The following is a 25286-nucleotide window of genomic DNA, read 5'->3' on the forward strand; positions in this document are numbered from 1 at the left end:
CTTTATCTCAATCAATCAATCAATCAATCAATCAATCAATCAATCAACCAATCAATCAACCAAGCGTCTTTTATTTATATATACTAAGTTCAGTGTACTCCGATGGCCTCCACAGATCTCCAATAGAACCGATTTAGAATGTGGTAGATCAGGATATTTGCAGTATGAATGTGCAACTGACAAATCAGCATGTCAACACGGACCAGAATGTCTAAGGCAGTGGTCTCCAACCCTGATCCTGGAGAGCTATTGCCCTGCATATTTTAGGTATCTCCCCACTCTAACACACCTGATTCTAATTATTAGCTTGTTATCAAGCAGCTGAAGCTTGTTAACGGGCTTGATAAGGAGTTCATTATTAGAATACCAGTACACAAGTTACTGGTATTCTCTATGAACTCGTTAAACCACACCATGACTAATTCAAGCTGTTTGTTGGGCATTCTTTGGGACAATTGAGAAGATAAAGATAAATAAAATAAAGAGTATAGCGTTGAATGACTTAGTATCAGTCTCAGATACGAAGGTTTTGGGGAGGACCCTACCCAGTGCCCAGTATTAGAAAGAAATGGGCATATGGAAGAATACTGGACTGGAGAGAAAAAAAGCCAATCAGAGGTTACCTACTCCAATTTTCCATTTGGCTGGAATAGTGTTACACTGTACAAAATTTTCTATGCTCGCAATGTCCAATCACATGCTCAGGATTCAGGTACAAATATAGTGTAATTCCACGGCTGTGATACTTCAAAATGGAAATCACATTTATTGAGTTTTGAATAGCTACAGGTCTTTTTTCCAACTTAGATGTTGCCATTGTCAATTCTGAACCTTAATATTTTTGAATTTGACTTTGCTGTGAGAGTCATGCAGACTAGTGATGAATGCTGATGTTCCCCTCAATATGCCCGGGAGTGGTTATTTTGTTTAGCAGTCATGCCTTACAGTGACAGATGGAAGTGCAGCTGCAAAGGTCAGGCAGACATATGTAATGAGGGCAATGAGGTGATATATCTCTGCCCCAAAAGGCCACAAGAGCAGCACAATGGGAGACAAATAAACATACTGACTGCAGACATGCTGCCAGGTCTCCGGTGTTCTGAAGGGGCATTAATATGAAATCTTAACTAAAGACCTGGATACCTGTTAGTTCACTGACTGTCATCGTTATTACATTCTTACACTTTGCTTCATTTTCAAAGTGTTTGTCATATAAAGGAGGTCAGAGGTAAAATCAGAGGGAAATGTGGGTAACATATGAAGAGAATCAAAATGCAAGAGATGAGATAAATCAGAGCATTCATGATTTATCTTTTATTTGTGCTGATGCTTTCAACAAAGGTCCAGTAAAGGGTCAGTCCAATGGTGTTGTATTTTGTGTCATTTTGACAATCATCCATCATCATGGTAAATGGACTGACTTATACTTATATAGAACTTTTGACCACTCAAGGCACTTTTACACTACAAGTCTCATTCACCCATTCACACACATTCATACACTGATGACAGGAGCTACCACACAGGATACCAACCTGCTTATCATGGGTACACACATTCATACACCATAGGCTCAGCCATTGGGAGCAGTTTGAAGTTAAGTATCTTGCCCAAGGACACACTGACATGTGGACTGCAGGAGCCGAGAATCGAACCACCGATGCTCACGTTTCTTCCAATTAGTGCACCCTCGTTACCTCCTGAGCTACAGCTGTCGACTGAAAGCAAGTCTTACGACGCTTCAGTCTCTATTTATTTATCTTTATCCCAAAGAGCTCATGAGGTAACTGGTGGTTATTGAAATTATTAGCCAAGACTGCAATAGGAAAGAAAGTAACAGGATGAACAGACCATTTTGTGCAAACTGCATTACACATTTTATCAAAAACTTCAATACAAAGACAAGAGGTTGTGATATGTAGCACAACAAGCTAACAAAGCTCTGTAAACGGAACCACATTTCCACACATGCACAGTGGCAGGTTACAATCTTATTGCTATTTTTACTCTTTGGAGCCGTTTCTGATAAAGTCACAGTGACCACTGTCTTCATGGACAAAGGGACATGGGATGAGTTCATTGTTGGTTTGTCTCTGTACATCAGATTTGTCGACAATAATCAAAATATACAGAAAATTGCCAACCTTTGCCGTAACTTCCGGAAACGCCGAAAAGATTGATCAATTAAACAGAAGAACTTCAAGAAACTTGTCTTGATTAAACCAGAAATTGCTGATGTAACAAACAAAATGTAATGCTAAATGTTACCAAAGCTAGGGTAGTATGTGCTGGTAATGCTACACATTAAGATAGACACATTAAGGCTAGGCAAACAAATGACAAGCACAGTAAGAAATACATAAAAGTGTAAATGGGAAAAAAAAAATTACTGTTGACAGTTACTTTGCAGTGCAAGAACCAATGACATCACAGGACACAAGAATAACAGCTGTTTTAATCACATTCTGTTTGCAACTCGCGACCACTGACGCACACGCGTGTTACTACGGTGACAAAATGATTCAGTAACTTGTTTTAAATTGAATCAGGTAGTTTCTTTGAGATTGAGTTCTTGGTCTTAAAGAGATGCTGAGAACAAGACTCACCAAACAACCACACACCTTGAATAAACACCAAATACAAAACCAGAGAGTTGCTACTTTGATGCGTGTTCCCTTTGGTTTCGGTTTGTTTCAACAAAGCAATATTTCAAGCAAATCAAAATGTATCAACAACAGCCATGTGAGAGCTATCTCTCCGTTCATTGGTAAGACATCTTGCAGGGTTGGCGGCCAAGGGGAGAAAGGAGAGTTTGTTTTTTCTATAGATAGGCTTTCATGCGAGCTTGACTAATGCAGTTTTAATACTATATTACTAAACGCTCCAAGGTTTGATTCAACTGAACTAAATGAGTGTATGTATGGAATATTTAACTGCTCACTCAAATCACAGAGGTGCATGGTCATTTATTATTCTCCTTTAAATTGGGATGCGAGTTCAAACCTGCATTTATTTCTCACTGCTTTTAAAGTCACTTATATATTTGAGGTTATAATGCAGTTTAATATTATATGACTAAATGAGAATGAAGTGTTAACCTGCATGCTGACAGGGACCTTAGATTTATCATAAATTAATTGTAGCTTAAAGGCTTGACAGTAAGTACCTGTGTACATGCACCAACACACTATTGATTGGTAATGCCTAGTGTTGAACAGCCACCATCACACACACACACACACACACACACACACACACACACACACACACACACACACACACACACACACACACAGCTATACACACATTAACTTTAAACCTCTCTCAGATGTGCGACACTAATACCTAATCTTATCACCAATAATGCCTTGAAAAGGTACAAAAGCTACTATTAAGCAGGAGAACACACACACACACACACACACACACACACACACACACACACACACACACACACACTGCTGGGCTTCCATTCAGGAGAATACGACCTTATTTGTCACAGATGATCAGTTAAGAGAGAAGTTCAGGGAGCTTCTGCCTCAACCTGCACCCGTGATATGTACTCAACTGTGTGTGTGTGTGTGTGTGTGTGTGTGTGTGTGTGTGTGTGTGGTACATGACTTCCCCATAGTGTGTATCCTGTCACAGTGCAGTGCATCTGTTCTGCTCATAGTAAAGTAACCCCTCCTGTAGTGTGTATGCAATGGAAGAACACCTCTGTGAGTTACACAGCCATCTTCACTCCTTCTCATTCCCCACCTGTCTATAATCCAAAACAGATTCGCACTTAAAAAAAATAAATGTTATTATTTTCCATTTTTTGGAATATTGTCACATCGCTCTTAGCCAGTAAATGTTACACCATAACAATCAATCTCCAAACCAGATTGTCCCCAGTGCTCCCTGCCTGCACCTGAGCATACATTACTCTGACTGATGATGTGTGACTGATTAAATTATATATGCTGCGTGACAGCGAGGCGTGTCCATTGTGAAGTTCAAGATTAACATTTTATCTGCCGCATGCTTAAACAATATGTGCAGTAGAATGCAGGGTGGGGTATTAATGCTGGGTTCAAACACATGAGTGTAATAAACAACAGTGATGATGAAAAATTGGAAAATATAAATGATAGAAAATATATGCAATTGTTCTTATACAGGGCTAGGGCTGGGTATAGTATTAAAAATGGTGATACCTGTATCAATACTAGTACCCTTAAAATGATACTGATACCAACTGTGTACTTCATTCAATACCCATCATGTGAATAGAAGCATTAAATTGTGACTTCACCACCACAGACAGGTTGTAACTGCTGTGGCAGCTACAACCTGTCTGGGCCAATCACGTTACGTTAAATCGAAGAACGCTTGCGTTGATTGGCTGTGAGCAAGTCCATACAAATAGTCATATTTTTCTAGCTCTGGGTGCAAAAAGATCGATTGCATGTATCGTTTGACGGCAGATGTTTAGATACTACTTGTTATCAATTTATTTTGGTTGTAACTGAAAGATATGGAGTACTGATACCTGGCCCTATACATGGTCCTACTGATGGTTCGACATATATATCTATATCTTGACATGTCACTAGAGGGGACAGGACCTTTGCTGTTTGGGCCCTTCAGCTGTGGAGTTCAGGCAGGCCAACTCAGCGTCATCTTTTAAATCTCTTCTAAAGACTCACTTTTATTGTATGGCTTTGGAACCGTTGGTTGTTTTTGTGTTATTTAACTATTATATATTGTCTATATTTTTACCTTTGATCTTTTATTTGCATTTGTTTGGCTTATTGTAAAGCACATTGTGACTTTGTTTTGAAAGATGCTATATAAATCTGCTCATTTCAGTGTTAACGCATTAATCACGACGCAATTAAGAGCCAAGAATAACACGTATTTTTAATAATGCCGTTAATCGTGCTGCTCACTGACTCACTCATTCAAAAGCACTGTCACAGATTGCCTTTACAATTGACATCTGTAAACTCAGTGCCGTGTAAATGGAGGAGTCTTGCTGCTGCACTGTCTGCACCGATTGTTCTGACTTTCCTTCAATGTCCCAGTGCTGCTCATGTTTCTGCACAATGCCATTCATTGCAATGAACTATTTAAATGCAGTGATTAATCGCTATTTTAAAAAAAAATGAATTGTTTGACAGCCCTAATAAAAATGTAAACTGTACATCTGTAAGGGAAACAATACAACATAATTTTGTACACAGGGGTTCAAATGCAGGGCAAAGCGTTCACAGAGGATGATGTGCTAGACAAGCCTGAGGATACAGAGGTCAGAGGTCACCAGCAGAACATCAGCAGAGTCTGACTGCAAATCAATAACATTTTCAAAATCAAGCTGTTGAGTTTTAGATAGGTTAGGTTCCTTCTATTCCAGGTAGTCAGAGCTTTATGATATGAAAGAAAATCATCAGTTTAAAATATTTTTTAATTTTTTATTTGAATTCAACAACGCACTACAATGATACTATAGATACATGATAGTAATAACTGAAGGTACCCCTCTGTTAAAGAGTGTATTAAAGGATGGCAAAATAGGATTTAAAAAATGTTTCTGGGCTATAAAAGCTATTTTTGTCCTGAGGGAAGGAGATCAATAATGGAAGAGTGTGTACATCTAAAACATCAGGATAAATAAGTAATCACTAATCCAAAATAGTCCCACAGAAACTGGTTGTATCAGCTCATGATGCGTTTAATTTATGAGTTTGCAACACATATAAAAAAAAGACATAATAAAAGGCATGAGATGCTCAAAGAAGCAGTTTTTCAACCCTTACATACTGTTCATATTCTAAACCCTCACAGTCTGTTCTGGGTCAGTTTTGACCCAGTCTAAGAATCTCCTCATAAAAAGTGTCTATACCAAATGTTGAACCACAGATGTGTTTAGAAATCATCAATAGTGGATCTGACTGATCAATAAATGTGTGATTAAACCTTGATTCATGTTTCAGAGAGCAGAGAGAGTGTATTAAAATTGTAATAATGATGTAAATGTATTTTATGTAAAGTGAAAATGACAAGAACTTTATGGAACTGTGGGGTTTATTGTATGAATGTGTAAATGTAAATGTGTAACACCTATTCAAAAGTATAACATTTAAAATATTAAAAAATTTTGTTTTTTGGGCCACTTTAATAAAAGTCATCAATTAAAGAGTAAAAGACATTTGGGCTGTTTTTACAGCTGTCAAATGTCAAAATGGGTCAAATTTGACCCAAACAGTATGTAAGGGGTTAAGAGCTGACGTCTGGGTGTGTTCAGTCAGATTTTCCCTTTGTACAGCTGAGCCATAAAAACAGCAAATCATCTCAAGTAGTCCTAAAAAGTATTTGTGTGTGAAATGTGATGCTCAGTATGTTAAAGGACCCCATGAAATGAAAAAATACATTTGAATCCTGTGTCCCTGTGTTAATTATCCATTTATGTCTTATGATATGCCAAATATGTCAAACAATCAGTATGAGAGTATGTTCTTTTTCTCTTCTTTTAAAACACTGTTAAATGTTTGATGACTCATCCTGCACTCAGGGGCCTTTACAAAAGTTCATCCAATCAGATGTGACTTCAGGTGAGTAGCTAGCCACACTTCCCCTGTGGGTTGGAGAAGCTAACATAGCAGAGATAGGAAGAGATGTGTGTTTGGATATCAGTGGGCAAACGTTCTCCCTTGTTCTCCTCCTGATCTAACAAGGTGAGGAGGTGTGTGTGTGTGTGTGTGTGTGTGTGTGTGTGTGTGTGTGTGTGTGTGTGTGTGTGTGTGTGTGTGTGTGTGTGTGTGTGTGTGAAGCCAACAGTATCGCACTTAACTCTAGGAGCCCCACCCACTTTTAGGGAAGGATTTCATAGAAATCCCTCCTGTAACTGTGCACCGCTCAAATATTCTGTTTCATTGGTATTTGAGTGTTACCTCAGCAGGGAGATGTTACTTCTCCTCATTACCAGCGAGGTGTTTGAGCTGCTATGCCTTAAACTGCCACCTGTCTTACTATCATCATCAATTTTAGGCACGGGCAAAGTAGGTGGTCACACGGGGCACCATCAGTTCAATAGCGCTTTTCCACTATACAGTTCTAGCACTACTCGGCTCGACTTGACTCGGTACGGTTCCAGGACAGACCTTTTCCATTACTACCTGCTCAACGTGGGCGGGGTCGTCATAGCACGGCTCCGCGAAACTGCTGTGACTTCGTTTTATACGCGACACAAAACACAATAAACAATGGAGGACATTGAGGCAGTGGTGTACTTGCTGCTGTATGTGGCTTTCTGTCTCACACAAAGCAAGAAAATTGAGCCGTATGGTTGTAACTATGGTTGTAACGCTGTTGCCGGTATTTAACAATGCCGGGTTTGATTCTTGTGTGGGACGGCTCATGACTCTTCCAGTGACTCTTCTGACCAATCAGTGGCCGGCAGTCTGTTGACGTCATATTTAGTATGGGCTCGGCTCGCTTGGAGCCTCACCAGAGCAGGTACTAAAAAAAGTAGCAGGTAACAGGTACTATCCCTAGTGGAAAGTAGTGCAAGAACTGTATAGTGGGAATGCGCAACAAGTGTCAAAGAGAATGTTAAATCTGCCACACGTGCACACATTTGTAGTATAGATACACCCGCTGCTCACACCGCTTCACACACCTCACAGTTCAGCTTAGTTCTCAGCCACTCGAAGGTGATATAAACAAGTGTGTAGAGAACCGATGGAAGAGGAGGAGAGGGAATGTAAATATAGATGCATTCTGTGTCATGAGCTGATGCCACTATGATGAATGACCTCATTTGGGCAGCTAATGGTTAACTACTCATTGGATAAGCAATCAAACACTTCTAACATGAATGCTCCCAAAGAATGGAGGATTAGTTGAGAGGTTGCTAGTGAGGTGTGATCTCTTTTAAAATAGTCTTTGGAGACATTTCTAAATAAACAAACATGTCTTTAATATTTATGATGAAGGAACGTGTCACCCAGTGCAGCAGTGTGACTTACTGATGGCTTTTTAATAGTTTGTGGACAACAGCAGAGGTCTGTAGCACAGATGGCTTTGGATGCACACGTAATACATGACAGCTTATTGTCGGTTTTGCTCCAAACAGGAGATTTGTAGAATAAATTGCAGCCTTATCCTGTAATACTGTTTGGGTCAAATTTGACCTGTTTTGACATTTGATAGCTTTTTTTAAAAAAAAAACAAATGTCTTTTACTTTGAAATTTGATGACTTTTCTAAAGTGGCCCAAAATACAGAAAAATGAAAATATTTAAAAATGTTATAATTTTGTATAGGTGCTACACATTTTGGTTCATTGAGGCTGTTCTGGGTCAAATGACCTGTATCTATTGACATGTGTTTTAGTTAAATGAATAGTTCATAGTTTTAATAAGATAGTAGTTATGAGGATTTTTTTTTTTTGATGTAGCAGTGAAGACTGATGAGGGTTATGGATGAAGATGAGTCTTTGAAACCCAAAAATGAGAAGGATCAGAGGACGGGGCAGGAGACAGCAGTACTGTCCATCGTAGCTCCCACCTGGCAAGAAAAACACTCCTTCATTAAAAACTGGTGGTGGTTCAAATTCTCTCCGCTGCCCCTGTCTCTGCTGCTTGGTGGCAGCCATGAAGAGCTTTTTAAATCTTCGTCACAAACTGCTAGGACCAGGACCAGGTCTGCTCTTCCTGTCATTACTTCCACATTCCCAAAAAACTGCCAAAGAACTGCCCTCACACCTCTGTAAATGTTAGGGTAAATACATCTACCTCCACTAGCGTTAGAAAACTCCAACCACACGCAGAGTATCAGATGTTCTCGGCGCTCTGCTCAGCATTCAGTCCTATATGCAAGGTGGATGTCCGCCTCCCACTTCAAAAATCCCACTCCAGCTGTCTTCTCCAAACTTCAACGTCAGCATCACCTGGCTCCAGCTGTGACCACTGCTGTCAGCGCACCCCCGACTGACGTCACGCCGCACAGAACCCTGGGAACTGTAGTCCCAGCAGCCTCAACGAGTCTCCTCCTCTCTTCTCCTCTCCACCTGCTGCTGCAGTTTCTCCTCAGCTGAGTCCTCAAGTCCTCGCAGGTAATGAAATGAATTAAGTTAAACTGTGCTGTGTTGAGCTGTAGTATCTGATAGACAACTGTTTGACCGAGAAGAGGTTATCCTTAAAGTCCGTGTAAAGCAGTGGCGGCTGGTGACAAAAATGTTTGGAGGGGCACAGTTTGATGGTTGGTGGTCGTGGGGTTGGTGTCTATAATTAGACATGATAAAATGCCCATTTCACTTACGTCACCTAAAGATACCACTGCATCCAGCTAGCCAGCTCCGTTTATCATAACAGCAGCGGGAGAAGCTCTGGGTCTCAGCTCCTCCATCACCTGCGGCTGCTGAAGCCGGTCCGGTCCAAACTGTTTCATACTCTTTCTCTCTTCAAGTGAAAGTCTTGTGAAATTATGTTTTTGTAGAGAAATTACCAAATAATCTTCTTTAATTTCCGCGGCTCCACTTTAACGTCATCTCCTGAACCTACCGTCAGCAGGAGTTTGGGTGACAGCAGCTGACGGGAGGGCGTGAATGACAGCCAGAACTGTCCAATCACAGTAGATTAAAAAACATGAAACAACAACAATTCGCTGCCATTAAAAGTGGGCGTGTCCGGGCGCACTGAGCTTCGACCCGTGGGAAAACTGAAGGAGGCCAATGAGAGAGCAGCTTCAGGTCATGTGCTTGTCAAAAGTTTGAGGGCTTGCATTGACTCCCATTAGGCCGGCGCCCCGCATACAGGAAGTAAATATAAAAATTAATAAAATCTAAGAGCCTAAGAGCTTTATACCGCTAGCTCGGTGGCTAGCTCAGCTAACTGACTAACTGTAGACAGTAGTAGTAGTAGTGTTAGGTGTAGTAACAATAACTCGCCACTAGGCAGATTAACCACTGAGGTGAGAGGACTCTTATATAGTAGGGGAGGGACCATGGTCACGCTGGTACCCACTACGTCACGTAGTACCCGTTTTTTGCAGGCTCAGAAAATCAGGAAAAATGAGAGGGTGAGAAACAGTTTAAGGCTCTATCTCCACAATTCAGTACAGCAACTGTGACTTATCAGCCTTTTCACATGTTTTCTGTAACCATTTGCCAACATGTATAATATGTTTAGAAGTAAATCAATGAATTGACTTTACACAGACTTTAAAGAAAACAAGTCAAACTCTGACTATGGCTGTGTTTAATGTTGCTTCTGGTCTCTACAGGAACATCATATGTGATGTCTATCCAGATGGCAGATTTTATCTGGACCTATATTTAGCATTATCTCAGATCTGGCTGTGTTGTATGGGGGACAACATGTGTAGCACCTTTACAAAAGTATAACATTTTAATTTATTTTCCTTTTTTACAGCTGTTAAATGTAGTATGTAAGGGTTAGGTAAGGTGCAGGTTCTGAGTGAATATAGGTCCACTTCTTTGATCCTATAGGTCTCTGTGTCCTAGGAATTCTCATGTTAACTACATCAAGGGGTCTGATGGTCATCAGGTTCCTGACATGTGTTAATAAGGTTAAGGTTTGGGGTTTAAGAAAAGGACATGTTTAAGTGATAGTTGATCATTTATGGTTCAAGACTCCACTTTCCTGTGTCCAGGGGGATGTGTGACCCTTGTGTGACTTTTGGATAATAAATATGCATATATGCAAATGTATTTGTTTGAAGCCATATGTCATTGGCTGTAGTCATATAGGTTGACATATTTGACCAATCACAGATCATTTCTTTCCTTCAGTTCCTTCAAAGACTATAATAGCTTAGGTTTTTTCTTTGCTTGTTGAGATGAGCTGATGTCACTTTGTGTGTTTGCTGTCTCTTTATTGTACAATAATATTTGTTTAATCTTCAACCCAGCAGTGTTTTGTGTATTATTTCATCTTTGTGTTTAGTGTGTTCAGACAGTTTCCATGACACTGATGATCAGTAAATACCTCCAAACTGTTGACTGCCTGCTTATTAAGATGGAATATGTGATGTGGTTGTTTAATGGGCAACTTTAATGAAGCTGGGTAATGAGTAATGTAGCTACTTTGCTGTTGAGTAGTTAGTAATGTAATTACTTAGTAACGTGCCCAACATTTACTGCCATTTATTTACTGTGTTCTGCTGTACATTCAATTACAGCTTTATTATTTCAAGTTAAAAATGACTGACGCAACTCAACAGAAAACAGTTTAGAGACTAATGTCTTTCTCTACATTATTCATGTTTAGCCTTTGTGTGTACATCCACAAGCTCATTCACAGTGTTCAAGGGAATTGTGGGGATAAACACTGCCCTGGAGGTCGCAACAAGTGCCTTTATTTGCTTGCATTGTTTACCGGTTAAGAGTAATTAATAAGAAGAGCATGTGTTCAGTTGGAACTCCTTTGGTCCCAGCAGGACTCCTGCTCAGCCTTAAGCTCCAAAACCTGTCTGCCCCCACAGATTCAAACTGAGGTTTTAGCACTAAAAGCTCCGATTGAAATTCCAAGTGGTGTGAGGTCACCTGACCCCCCCACCCCCCCCGGCCTGCCTCCTCTGGTGATAATCAAGCTGTGACCCTGCTATTAGCACCAACAGCAGATTAATCAGTGGCCCTGGGCACTAGTCCTCTCTGGCTGGGCATGAGTGGAGCCTGGCTTATGCAGTCTGACTGCCTCTTCAGACCTCTCACGTGTTCTCACTACTGCCTGTAGTTCAGCCAACAGAGGACTTTAGAGCTTAGAGAAAGCAGCATGTAAACAAAAGGTTTCTTTTCTTCCCCCAGCTACCACCAATGTATCCCAAGTGTAAAAATCCTGCATATTTATTGGCATTAAAATCTGATGTTTGTGTATCAGGGTTTAGATGTACATACACTACAGGTCAAAAGTTTTAGAACACCCCAATTCTTCCAGTTTTTTATTGAAATTCAAGCAGTTCAAGTCCAATGAATAGCTTCAAATGGTACAACGGTAAGTGGTGAACTGCCAGAGGTTAAAAAAACAGCTAAGGTTACCCAAAACTGAAAATTATACAAAAACACTTAAAAATGTAGGTCTTTCCTACAGAGAAATTGCGAAGAAAGTCAGGGTGTCAGTGAGTGCAGTTTCCTTCAAAAAGTACTCAGAAACTGGGGGAAACTCTGACAGGAAGAGGTCTGGCAGACCAAAAGCCACAACAGAGTCAGAAGACAAGTTTCTGAGAGTCAACAGCTTGCGTGATAGGCGGCTCACAGGACAACAGCTTCAAGCAAGGCTTCATAGTGGTCGTAGTAAGCAAGTCTCAGTTTCAACTGTGAAGAGAAGACTTCCAGTTGCAGGTTTGACAGGTCGAGTTGCAGCTAGAAAGCCATTGCTAAGAATCAGAATAAGAAGAAGAGGCTTGCCTGGGCCATGAAACACCACCAATGGACTACTGAAGACTGGAAGAAGCTGTTATGGACTGATGAATCAAAATTTTAAATATTCTGTTCATCACGCAGGAGTTTTATACGCCGTCGAGTACGCGAAAAGATGGTTCCTCAGTGTGTGACATTAACTGTTAAACATGGAGGAGGAAGCGTGATGGTCTGGGGCTGTTTTTCTTGATCCAGGGTCGGCTACCACAGCATTCTGCAGCGCCATGCAGAACCCTCTGGTATGCACGTAGTTGGTCAGGGGTTCATCCTACAGCAAGATAATGACCCAAAACATAAGTCTAAGCTATGCCAGAACTACCTTAGAAAAAAAGACCAAGATGGTAAGTTTGAAAACATTTTTTCAATAAAAAACTGGAAAATTGGAGTGTTCTAAAACTTTTGACCGGTAGTGTATGTTTTCTGGGGTTTATTTGAAAAGTTTTCAGTGTAGTTATAGATACTCACTCTAGCATATCATCAGCACCCACTACAACCTGAATAACAAACATAGGGCCTGATTTACTAAAGGTTTGCGTGTATAAAAACGTGTGCAAACTTGACATCACCCGCAAAAAATGTGCAAGCTGATCTACTAACGCAGCGCACTGAGGTTTGTATCTTTCAACTGTGCAAGATAATACACGCTGTCCATTTAGTATGTTTACCATAATGAATGTAATATGAGACATTTTAACCCCAGTGTGCAAAATACAGGGAGGAGAAAATGTAAATATGTTATTTAGCACACACATTGTGATTTACCAAACCTGAAGGTATTATTTCTGACGGTAACTGCGTCTATAAATAATACCTTTGAAGGACAGGTATTAACCAGCTGTTACTGTAGAGAGGAGGAGACGGAGACACAATGACAGAATACGTGTTAATCATTTTGGAGTGAAATATTTTTGGTTTTACTTAGGGATGCACGGAAATGAAAATTCTTGGCCGTAACCGAAAACCGAAAATGAGGAAACCAAGGCCGGAAACCGAAAACCGAAACACCGAAAGAAATTATTATGCCAATTATTAGTACCATTGCATTTATGGCTATGACTGTGTACTAACCTCACTAAAATCAAGGCATTGCAATTCAAAGAATAAATCAATTACAAAAGTATGAAAATATTTATTTATTAAAAAATTACTTAAATTAATTTAAGTTAAATATAACACTTCGTGTTACACTTGGTGGAGGGGTGCGATCGGTATCGGTCGGGGGGGGGGGGGGGGGGGGGTGCGATCGGTGTCGGTCTAATAAGCAGCAACACAGAGCTATAAACACGCTTTACTCTCACACGCGCTGCATTTATAGTCACACAAACACACACACCTTCTCCTGTGCTGTGCGTTTCTCCGTCTCTAAGCGGGTTCTCCGCATCCATCGCGGCCCGGATCATTTCTGGTGCGCGCTGCTTTAATCCCACATCCAAGTAATGATCTTTATAACGCAGATCAAGTACAGTCGCGATGAAGTGCAGAGGATCCAAATAGATCTCAGTGAAACGTGTGCTCACAGACTCTAAGAGTGAACTACACTTTAGTGCTGCAATTAAAGGAATAACGTGTGTTACAGATGCATCAGAAGAGCTGATCTCTTTAGTTAGCTGTTTCGGCCGTGTTGTTTCGGTGATAAAAGTATTTCGGAAAATGCGCTTTTGGGCCATTTTCGGCCGAATATTTTCGGTGGCCGAATTTTCGGTGCATCCCTAGTTTTACTAACAGCATTTACTTTGTCACAAATACTCTCCCATATGTGGGTTTTTCTGGTAAGATTTGTTTTTGTTATAACTCAATATATTAGTTAACCTCTTCCACTAGAACCTGATCACATTTCATTTTGCACTTGCAGCTTTCTACTCATCCAAACTCTCCATAAAGACACAAAACCCTCATTTAAATACTGCTGTCTGCTGTCTATCTACATGGAATGTTTGAGCTCATTCCCTGCAAGGTAGTGATCCAATGTCTTGGTTCTAGCTCACCTGAGGAGCTCTAATGGAAGTTGGGGTGACTTCATCTAAAGTGGGGCTTATCTAACAAGCCGTCAATCAAACTGTCAATCAGTCAGCATCATGGCATGTGTCATTACTACCTTAGTGACTGTATGTTTTCATGTGTTGCGTATAATGACTGACACGTGTTGCAGACTGCAGAACTACATGGAGTCACATGTGCATGTTCCTGCGGTCAAATAACAAGAAGCATAATGTGGTTACCATGACAACAACTTGTCGAGGGAAGTTTATTAGGAGAACAGAGGTATGGGCAGAGAAATGCATTCGTTCTCCTGCTGTTCCTTTGGTCCAGGATCAGAGTCTGCATCTGGCGCTCATGTTTTTCATGCCCAGGTTCAAGTCACTGCTTCCAGCCAAATCTCCTACTAAGTGTCAGCTCTTTGGCCGAAGCTCAGAGAGTGTTTCTCTACATTTTCAGAACATGAGAGTGTTACAGTGCCTCTGCTCGTGTCGGATTCACTGCACTATATGATAGACCACAAAACTGATAAACAGATTGTGACCAAGATTTTGTTAACCCTCACATACTGTTCATATTCTGACTCATAAATTCACCATAAGTCATTAATACATTTTTGATTCACCCCTCTGTGAAAACATTCACAATCACTATGTTATGGTCCAGGAGAACATTTTATAGCTGTTATATATATATATGTCTGAATTCTGATTTTGGAATTTCTTTTAATAAACACAGGTCAAATTTGTACAATTGAATGTATACAAATGTGTATCAGCTGCTCAAACATTTTTTTTTTTAATTATGTATTTTATTTCCATTTTTGTAAACTGTGGTTCACATTAAGAAAAATCTAGCTAAAAGAAATGTGTATAGGGAGTTTTTACAGTCCTCAAATGTAAAAATGAGACTCCCACTCCATCTCCAACAGTTTCCTGCATTGTTATCAGACATTCTATATACGCTATTCATCAGGCCACTATGCTGTGTTATTTGATGTATGTTATTTAAGTTAACAACTTATTTCATTTGTGTAAGGTTTTGGTTTACTGTCATGGGTATGACCTCTGACCTCCACGTCACAATCTTTCAAGTATGACATATACCAGCAGTCAAGTGACCATATGAACAGTAAAGAGATTTTCCTCTCTGTAATCATTCCTCCTGTTCATACTGACTATTAAAATATTTCCTTCAAATGTGCTTTCAATGGAAGTGATGGAGGATAAAATCCACAGTGTGTCCACACAGTCATTTAAAAGTAGATGATCAGCTTCTATTGAGCTTCATCAGTGTGAGTTAGTCATATCAAGTGATATCTGATACATTTACAGTCTGTTTAGCATCAGATTCCCTCTTAGTGTTTCCCTGTTGAGCTGTGGTGGATGTATAGTAACAAAAAGACTTTGGTACTAAAAACACTGTAACACTGAAACATAGAAGATGAAGATTTGACTCATTCAGACGACTGAAGCTTCATATTAGCTTCACATCAACTTTTAAATATTTTTACACAGAAGGAAGAACAATTATGGCAGGAAGGACGTAGTCCATTGTCCATATGGAATAGAAAAATTTGAATAGAAAAATTGTGGACCTATCCTTTAAATGAACATATGAATTGTATCAATTGGTCTTGTATTGTGGTATAAGAGTTGTGATAATTGGGATAAGAGGTTTTACTGCAGCATTTTAAGCATTTTAGTAATTAAAATATCCTATGTGGCCCTCAACTCACTCATTTTACTCACCAAGATCACTGAACTAGTTGTGATGTTGCATTGTGGGAAATGTAGGGTGTTGTGTTGTTAGAGTTTGACCCATATCAGGGACTAAAATTAAGAAGCCAGTTTTGATTTTTAATGACTGTTTTACATTTGATAAATAATAAACACATTTTGCTGTGTGTGTATTGAATAAATGGACGGTCCCTCCACTTTTTTGTCTAAAAAAAAAAAAAAAGTATTAATATTTAATAGCCAAGATAAGTTAAAGCAGCAGCTAATAACAGCAAATAACTGAACTTTTGCAAATGACACAAAGAACTCAGGTTTATAGTAGTGGCCTCATTATGAAATAATGTGGAGCTGTGTATTTGTTAAGTCTGGATTCATTATTTATTCATAGTGATGTATCTGTAAGTCATCTGACTAATGTACCATGACATAGAAGCTAGTGGAGGTACACGTAACCCGTCACACATTTTCAGTGCATTAATTAAAGTCGACACAGGAAGCAACACGTGTAGAAACGTTACTACGGAGCCGCATTACATCATGATTTAAAAGATGGAGGTCAGCGCGGCACAGCCTTTACTCCCAAAAGTCACATCCCATTACCCCAGCCATCATAAAGTGAATGAATGAGTGGTTTAAGGTATCAGAAACAGTTATCCTCAAAGGACGTATAATGGATAGAACAGTTCAAGAAATAAAGCCTTACTCCAACTTTAATCTGTCCTAACAACCAGGGGATACAGTCATTAAAAGGCATCTGTCAGTATTCTTCACCCCCCCCCCTTATTCTTTTCAGTTGGAGCTTCTCTCAGTTTCAGCACCATTGACAGCTCCAGCTCCCAGAGTTAGTTTCTTTTACAAAGTGGAACTGAAATAAAAAATTATTTTCACTTTTGTGCAGGGAAATCAAAACCATATAAATCCTGATGATGCTGCTATGGTCCTTATATTTCCATTTTTCAAAAGAGTGGAAACAGTGTGTAGGCTTCAAGACTCTGGGTGGACCTTTCTCATGGCATCATTTTTTTCAGACATCCTGTTATTAAAAACATATGTAAATAATATAATTAGTGATAGTTGAATTATATTGAACTGCTTCAGTGTCAGGGTGCTGGTATTCTGAATGGGCACATGAATATAACAGAGCATATGATAGTGTTATTAGTAACACCTGAGGGAAAGCATTATTAAAGAGAAGTTTGAATTCCACTTGGAAAGCAGAAGCTAGGAAGCCTAACTTTCTAACATCAGAATGCCTATTAACACATAGATATTAGTTCATTTAGCCCAGTGATGGACCAGTGACCTGTCCGGGGGGTGTACTCTGCATCCCGCCCTATGACAGCTGAGATTGGCTCCAGCCCTTTCACGACACTCTAGAGGATAAGCGGTATGGAAAATAGATGAATGAAAAGATTGAATATTTTCAGCACTTCTATTACTGTATCTCCTCTTTTTCATGGTTCCAGGTTCGGTGATGGAAAATAACCAGATGTTCAAAGCTCACACAACACGTAGACTGAAGTGTAGATAATTATTTAATTAGTTAATTCTTCCATTCAAATTTTACCAATAAGTTAAATGTTCTGTCAGTGGAATATGGTGATAGAGCCCTATCAACATTGACATGCAATATCTTAGTATAATGTGCACTACTTTACGTGCACTATGTTTATACTATGGCTCAGGAGGTAGAGCGACCATCTACCAATCAGAATATTGGCAGTTCAATTCTCGGCTCCTCCAGTTCACATATCGATGTGTCCTTGGGCACATCGACATGTGAACTATTAACCCCAAATTGCTTCTGATGAATGTGTGTGAATGGTTAGTTTCCTCCTGATGAGCAGGTTGGTACCCTGTGTGGTAGCTCCTCATCAGTGTATGAATGTGACATGTAGAGTTAAAGTGCTTTGAGTGATCAAAAGAGCTATATAAGTACAGTCCATTTACCATTTACTGGTGCAATATTCTAGTTTTATTAGTCTTTTTTGTTTTTTTGCTGTATGAAACTTGGCTATTTAAATGTATTTTAATGTAAGAATGATTATAATGATTCTGCTAAGTATGTCTGGAGATGCTCTGTAATGCTCTGTGGTGCTTATCCCAAGAAGACTTTTTTGTTAAAGTGTACTCTCTCTTAACTTGTACTAATTACATTTATTATTTACTTGCATAAACAACGCAGCAGTTGCCAGGCAACAGCAATTCTTACACATACTAGACATAGAGAACACGTCACTCTGAACTACACTGGCTCCCCAGCTGTTACAGAATTCAATTTAAGTTTCTATGAATTACTTTAATTAATGGTCTGGTTCCCAGTCACGTTTCAAAAAGGAGACCTCACAGATCAGAGGACCAAATGTTTGGTTCTGGTTTGATTTTTAACTTTAAAGCTTTATCTGACTTACACATTTTTCCAGCATGTCAACAGAAGATGTGAGCTGAAATATTTGTTTGTGAATTAAACAAAAATAAATGCTGGCAGGGCACAGCGCTGCACCACACGCACATTCAATTTTCATACAAATAAATTATTAACGTTGTTTTTTTGGGGGGGAGGATTTATGTTTATGTTAGAATCATTTATCAGAAGCAGACAGCAGCACAGGAGGTATTGATACTACAGTATTGATCTGCTGAGCACGGCTCTGTGGACAGTAAGCAGGCTGAGTGCTTACAGTGCAAGGGTGACCGGCCCTGATTGTGAAAGTGTTGATTGTTGACTGCTGCTTGGATCATTACACTGCGCTCCACATGCACCTGACAGACTGTTGGTTGATTGTGAAAGTAGATACTGACCTGTTGCTGAAGTGCTCTGATTGGATCACAGACACAAAGATTTATTTTTCTAATCGATGTGACACCTTCAACTATTAAACAAGACCTCTTTCCATTAAAGCACACTTTCTCTGCCACCTGAATCCAACTACCAAAAATCTCCTAAATAAGAGAAACCACGATGATTAACTTCTATGATTTAGAATAAAACAAAAAAACGTTCAGCATCATTTAGACTTTCTTCTTTATGCTCATGTTCTCGTTTATTAGACAGTCTAGTTACCATTCCTGCCTCAGTACTAAACAACTGAAACATCCCTTCTCTTCCATTTGTGTGGAAATTAATAATGTAAAGTGAGAAGAGGAAGTTTTCCATGGCAGCCTGTAAAACTCTTTCCTAAGGCATACTGCTGGCAACTTAGGTTTACACCAAACATTCCAAATGGTCTCCATTGGCAGGTTCTTGATACCAAAATGATACATTTATATTGAACCTGTACAACTGTTGGCTAAACTTATCCAGGCTGATGCCAGTCAGCTAAACCGGTTTCTTGAATGCGGTTAAATCAAAATTTTGGAAAAATATTTATTTATTAGTTCTTTTTATGTTCTTTTTTGCTGCAGCTTCACAGTAGCAGTCAACCTAAAACTGATAAACTACATTTAGGACCTTGATAGGATCCACCAGACTCTGGAGGTGACCTAATCATTCTGCAACAGTTTCTATCGTCATGTAATCGCTTATTGTGCGTGTTGGGGGTTTAGTTATATAGAAGAATAGAAACATACAGCATACTATTGGTTAAACATATTTTCTAAAGTGAGCTGAGTTGATTCACCTGTATATTCAATTGTATCAGGTGTAGACATTTAACTTTTTATCATTAAGACTTAATTGTGACAAATATATCAAGACATATTGATGGATTATCTATATCTCCAACCTGTTTTAATTATCTCCTCACTCTAACACACCAGATTCTAATTATTAACTCATTATCAAGCTTCAGCTTCAGTTCATTATTAGAATCAGGTGTGATACCTAAAATATGCAGTGCAGTAGCTCTCCGGGAGAACACTGCTCTATAGCTTATGACTATAGTGTATCGTATAAGACAGGAGTGTATCCGAAAAGGACTCACGTTTCTCAGTCACATTCTTTGCTTGTCATGTTTTTTGTGTGTTTTTGTTGTTTTCCCTGAGCAACATCTGATGCTGACATGTTTTGACACAGATCCACATTATTTGATTTACCAGCAGAAATACAGGTCTCTCTTTTTGCCTCCATCCCTCTCTTTACCTCTCTCTCTCTCTCTCTCTCTCTCTCTCTCTCTCTCTCTCTCTCTCTCTCTCTCTCTCTCCCTCTCTCTCTCTCTCTCTCTCTCTCCCTCTCTCTCTCTCTCTCTCTCTCTCTCTCACATATATATATATACATATACCTTCTGTTTCTGTGTCTGCCAGCTGGAGGTCTCAGCCCCCCTGCAGAGAAAAAAGCTGCTGCCAGTCTACCGTTGCAGGCAGGCTGGAGGAGAGCTGCTGGCACGTCAGTCTGCCAGACTGATGACATCCTGAGCTCGTCTTATTGCTTTCAGGGACATCGTTTGGAGTTGGCGTGGGAACGCGCCTCTCTCCACCGAGTCCTTTTTGTGGTTGGATGATTAGAATGGACAGAGGCGAGAACACTCTTCTGTTTTCTGCTTCTTTACAGATATTAAAGATTACACAAGGTATCAAATATTGTGCTGATCATATATTATATGTATATGTAAGGCCCACTCCAGCTCTTTTATGTTGTGCATTAAGCATAGTGGTTATTCTTACATTAACCCATAGTATTATATTACTGCTATCCCTATGCATGTGGCACCTTCATAGATTTCATTAAAGAGCCAGTGAGTGCACACTCGACACCCTTTGTTCAATTGTTAAAGTGATTGCGGTTGTACTCTGTTGTCTAAACTTTGCCCTGAGCGAGTCCCTTCTGGCTGTTATTTTATCTCCAAGACTCCTTCACTTCCTCCCTGTGGATGTTGTGTTCAATTACTGAGCAGCGTATTCATTGATCCTGGAGGAAGAGACTTCAGAGCAGAGACTCAGACAACAAAAGACTGCGGCTCAGCTTGACCCTCAACCCCTCGAAAACACCACCACCGTCCAAGGTAATAGGATGTTCAAAAGGTTTGAAAACAGTCAGGATGATTTCCTGCTTGAATGCTGATAATTATGGAAGCATTTGGAATAAAGCAAGCTCCACTTATGCTAAAATACACAACTTAACTCTATATTGAGAAAAATAACTCAAGTGAAAGTGATGTTGGTGTTTAACAGGCAGGGAAGATTTGAGAAAAAAAACACGCTATTACTTTCAGTATGGGAGGTGTATGATTCAGTGCTTTTGGAGCTTAACCCATATGAGACACCAAAAGTAAGGATATATGTATGTATGGGGATATAACTGTCATTGTCTGTTCTGTTTTAATCTCTCTCCAACTTCATGGAATTACAATCCCAAATGACTGGGGTACTCTAGCAGCTACAGTTCCACAGAGGAAGCAGGGATTACTGTGAGTTCATTTAAAAAAAAAAAAAAAAAAAAAAAAAAAAGGTTTAAGCCATTCCACGAACCCAACTGGGTGGTAAAATTACATAGTTATTTCTACTTCTGGCAGTATAATCAAATATTTTAGAGCAGTTTTGTTCCCGTTTCACAAGAAAAGCCTCACTACTACAGTACCCCCCCCCCCCCCCCCCCCCCCCTAAACACACATATAAATATGGTATTCAGCTATTTACCTGGACTTTGTGAAATTTCCTAATGCAATCACTCCTTTATTGCATTTCCTTTCCGGAACACTCCCTGGTCACTACTAATGGGTCCAATAATTATCCTTTACTAAAGCTCTACTTCAATTTGCAGGTAATGGATCCCCTGGTGTTCGTGTTTAACACACCAGGCTAAAGAGTGGGTGTCTAGACTGAGCAGGCTTTGATGGCTTACCATTAACATTGATGTGATAAAAGGAGGCACAAAAAAGAAAATAATTCTGAGGCTGTATATACAAAGGATCGTATCTTACCACAAGGAGTTCTTCTAAAAGACAATAAAGTGTCTCGTGTTTCCTCTCAAGACCAGTTCACAAAGCTGCTGAGAAACAGTTTTATTGAGGAACTGAGAGAACTCCTGAACTGTGAGAAGGAGGCGAGGGTCAATATGTGTAAGGCCGTTTCCACTGCAGGAACTTGACCGTTCGTCAATAGTAGGAACCGCCCCTGAAGGACAATCTCCCAGAACGTTTACGTGGGCAGAACTAGTCCCTGCTTCGGGGTATGAACTCCATGCTGCCCCCAAAAATTCCTGGATGGGGCTTGAGGTTCACTCGTGCTGATTTGGGTACACTCAAAGAGGGATGTGGCGTCAACAGAAAGCGCCAAAATAAGCGATTACAAGACGATGGAAACTGGTGCAGAATGATTAGGTCACCTCCAGAGTCTGGTGGATCCTATCGAGGTCCTACTCTGTAATGGAGACACAACGGCTGATAGGACCGAGACAGAGGATGTTCCTGTAAAGGCCCCCGCTCCTAAATTTTAGCAGGAACTTCCTTAATGGAAACAGGACTTATACCGTTAGTAGACAGGTGACTGGTCTGCATCAGTGTATATGAAATGAAATGATGAATATACATGAACACTAATAGGGAAGATAAAAGGAAGTAAGGTATTGACACATCAAGTAGATTGTATTTGGCTCCAAACACCATCTATATATTGATATTTGAAGTTCTTTTACAATCTCCATCCTTTGATGAGGTAACAGCACCATATTTACTGGGTTATCCAGACATGGCAATGAAACCAGCTTCATCATTTATTACAGTTTGTGATTATATAACGTGCACTTATTAAAGAATTGTCAAACAAAGAGGGGTCTGAAGAATAGTTTGTTTGATGAATAATTCTAACAGACGGCTGAGATATTCCATGTCCTCAGCAGAGGGGAACTGCATTTTTCAGAGTTTTGGTTAATAAAGAGTTCGTATAAACTGTTGTCTCTGGTGCTTTTGGATTGTTTCACTTTGTTGTTGAGCTGACTGGATCATTATTAACTTCACTGCCATCTAAATCTCCTTTAAAAGTTTGTTATTGTGGTGCTTTTTCAAAGATATATGATGAGACTTATTGTGACTGATTGAAAGCAGGTCTAAGTGACACTAACTTCTAGACTTGTCATTTTTGGTCTAAGGATGTTTTCTTTCTACATACCTTTTAAATGGGCACTTAAAACTTTATAATATTGCATAGAAATTCAAATTTCAGTACATATCAAAAGGTGAGATGTGAATATGTACGTACCTTTCCAACATACTGTGGTTCAGAGCCCATGTACTCCTCCAGGACAAAGAACTGGTTCCACACCCATCCTCTTTTAATTCTGTGAACCCTCGACCTTCCGTGTCTTCTTTGCCTCATCCTGCCCTCAAACGATATCACTTCCCCCAAAGATGTCCTTGAACTCTTACTTCCTGTCCCTCCCCTGGCTGACAGCACCCCACCCTTAGTTCTGCTCTGCAGCTGAGCCTGCAGAGGGATTTGGGAGCTGTAGTCCAACAGGAAACAGGAGCCCACCAAAAGTAAAGTGACATATTCCCTTGTGATCATCAGGGAGTATGGTTAAAATAAAAAAGGTAGTGATAAGTTCAAACAGATGGCTGCTTCCAGGTTGGAAATTGACATGCATCCAAAGCTGGCTTTGCCCTGGAGGTAAGCATCAGGGAAAGTGCTGTAAATTCAATACGGTCCAAGTCAATGTAGTGTCCTGGCTGCAGTGTGAAGGATACTGGAAAGCATTATGTTCCGGAAGGAGTTATTGAATGTCTTGGTTTGATATTGGTTGAGGTTTTCTTAAAGTTTTTGGAGTTAAAAAAAAAAAATAAAGGTCTTGGCTCTGGTCCTGTTTTCACCTTCTCTTTAGGTCTTCGCTGTTGGTCAGGTTAGACACCTAGAGGAAAAGATACAATTAAAAGAGATTACAAAACAGAAGAAGAGAAAAAAACCCCACTGGTGATAAGAGCAACATGTTTTGATCAGCATCAGGCTCATGAAAAAGTACAATGTCCCAAAAGTTAAAAAAATGTGACAGTTTATGCACAAATGACTAATGGCACACACATCTCCAGATAAACCACAATAATAGTAATCAATACAAACACCAAAAGATCACCTAAAAGCAAACGTGTAAGGAACAGATTCATCTCTATCTCTATGTGTGTCTATCCTGAGGGGTTATATATTCTAGGGTATGAATCATTTTTATACTGACACTACAGACACCACAGGCACAATGCAATACTTCTTGTAGGGACACTCGAGTGGTCAACTACATTAATTTATAGTGGTGAAACTCTAGGAAAAGCTGCCGTGTGGAGACCCCCAGAGAGACATAGATGCTGTCTTCACGCGGGTGGCAGTAGGACGAAGCAGTTGAGACTGAAATGGTAGTACCTGTAGATGAAGCACGTAGTAGAAAATGATTTTCCCCTTCAGCTTTGATTCTAACTGGTGGACAGGAATCCATGTTAATAAATCCTAGTAAAATCATTGCATACTAACTAAGAGGTTGAGCTCAGGTGTGAAAGTAAAATGATGGTAATTGTCATCATACATTCATTTGGGTGTCATTGTCACTGCATAATAGTTATGAGTGGAAAACATGCACCTGCTCCGTGGCGCACTTGTAATGAACACTCAACACGTCGCCCCACTCTTCCACATTATTTTTATGCATGCGGGGCTATGTTATAGGTGATGTGAAGTGTTTGCTCGGTCTGAATGAGTGCTATCATTGTCACCACTGCATCAGGCCACAGACCAGGCATCTCAAATCAGATCACAGGACCCTAATTAGACTCCAAAGCTTTAGCATGCGAGGTCTGGCGGTCTTGGTGGATTACTCTGACAGCTGATAGCGTGGTACTGGCACGTGTTGTAGTGGATGAAGGGGGCTGTTTGCTAATGCAGTGCTGTAAATATGAAGGCGTTGCATTGTTTTGTATTACTGTAATTACTGTGTTTAGTAATTATTGAGTTCAGAAAAATAACAGAGTCTGAAAGCCTGGCTGATTCATACTTGCGGCAGTGGTAAGAACAAGAAATGTTAAAGGTGTGTTTCTTATTGTGTCCATCACATTAAAACAACAAACTATTTACTGAACCTACTATGTAAAAGCATCTTTTTCATGTGGTGCCCATCTCCTTCCAATGTGCTTTCAATGGAAGTGATGGAGGACAAAATCCACAGTGTATCAAGTGATATCTGACACATTTACAGTCTTTTTACCATCAGATTCCCTCTTAGTGTTTCACTGT

The 25286-nt window shown here is 39.8% G+C and overlaps 1 protein-coding gene across 1 annotated transcript in view; it reads right to left on the reverse strand.

The window, feature by feature from the left end:
• Positions 1 to 23579, reverse strand: part of LOC133990191 (cadherin-12-like) — a 110591-nt gene extending 87012 nt beyond the window's left edge. Inside the window, exon 1 of the mRNA XM_062428400.1 lies at positions 23274 to 23579. Coding sequence (XP_062284384.1) covers positions 23274 to 23579 — 306 coding nt within the window. The remainder of the gene's footprint in view (positions 1 to 23273) is intronic.
• Between the last annotated feature and the right edge of the window lie 1707 nt (positions 23580 to 25286).

This window comes from Scomber scombrus, chromosome 11, assembly GCF_963691925.1.
Source record: "Scomber scombrus chromosome 11, fScoSco1.1, whole genome shotgun sequence".
In the NCBI taxonomy this organism is placed as follows: Eukaryota; Metazoa; Chordata; class Actinopteri; order Scombriformes; family Scombridae; genus Scomber; species Scomber scombrus.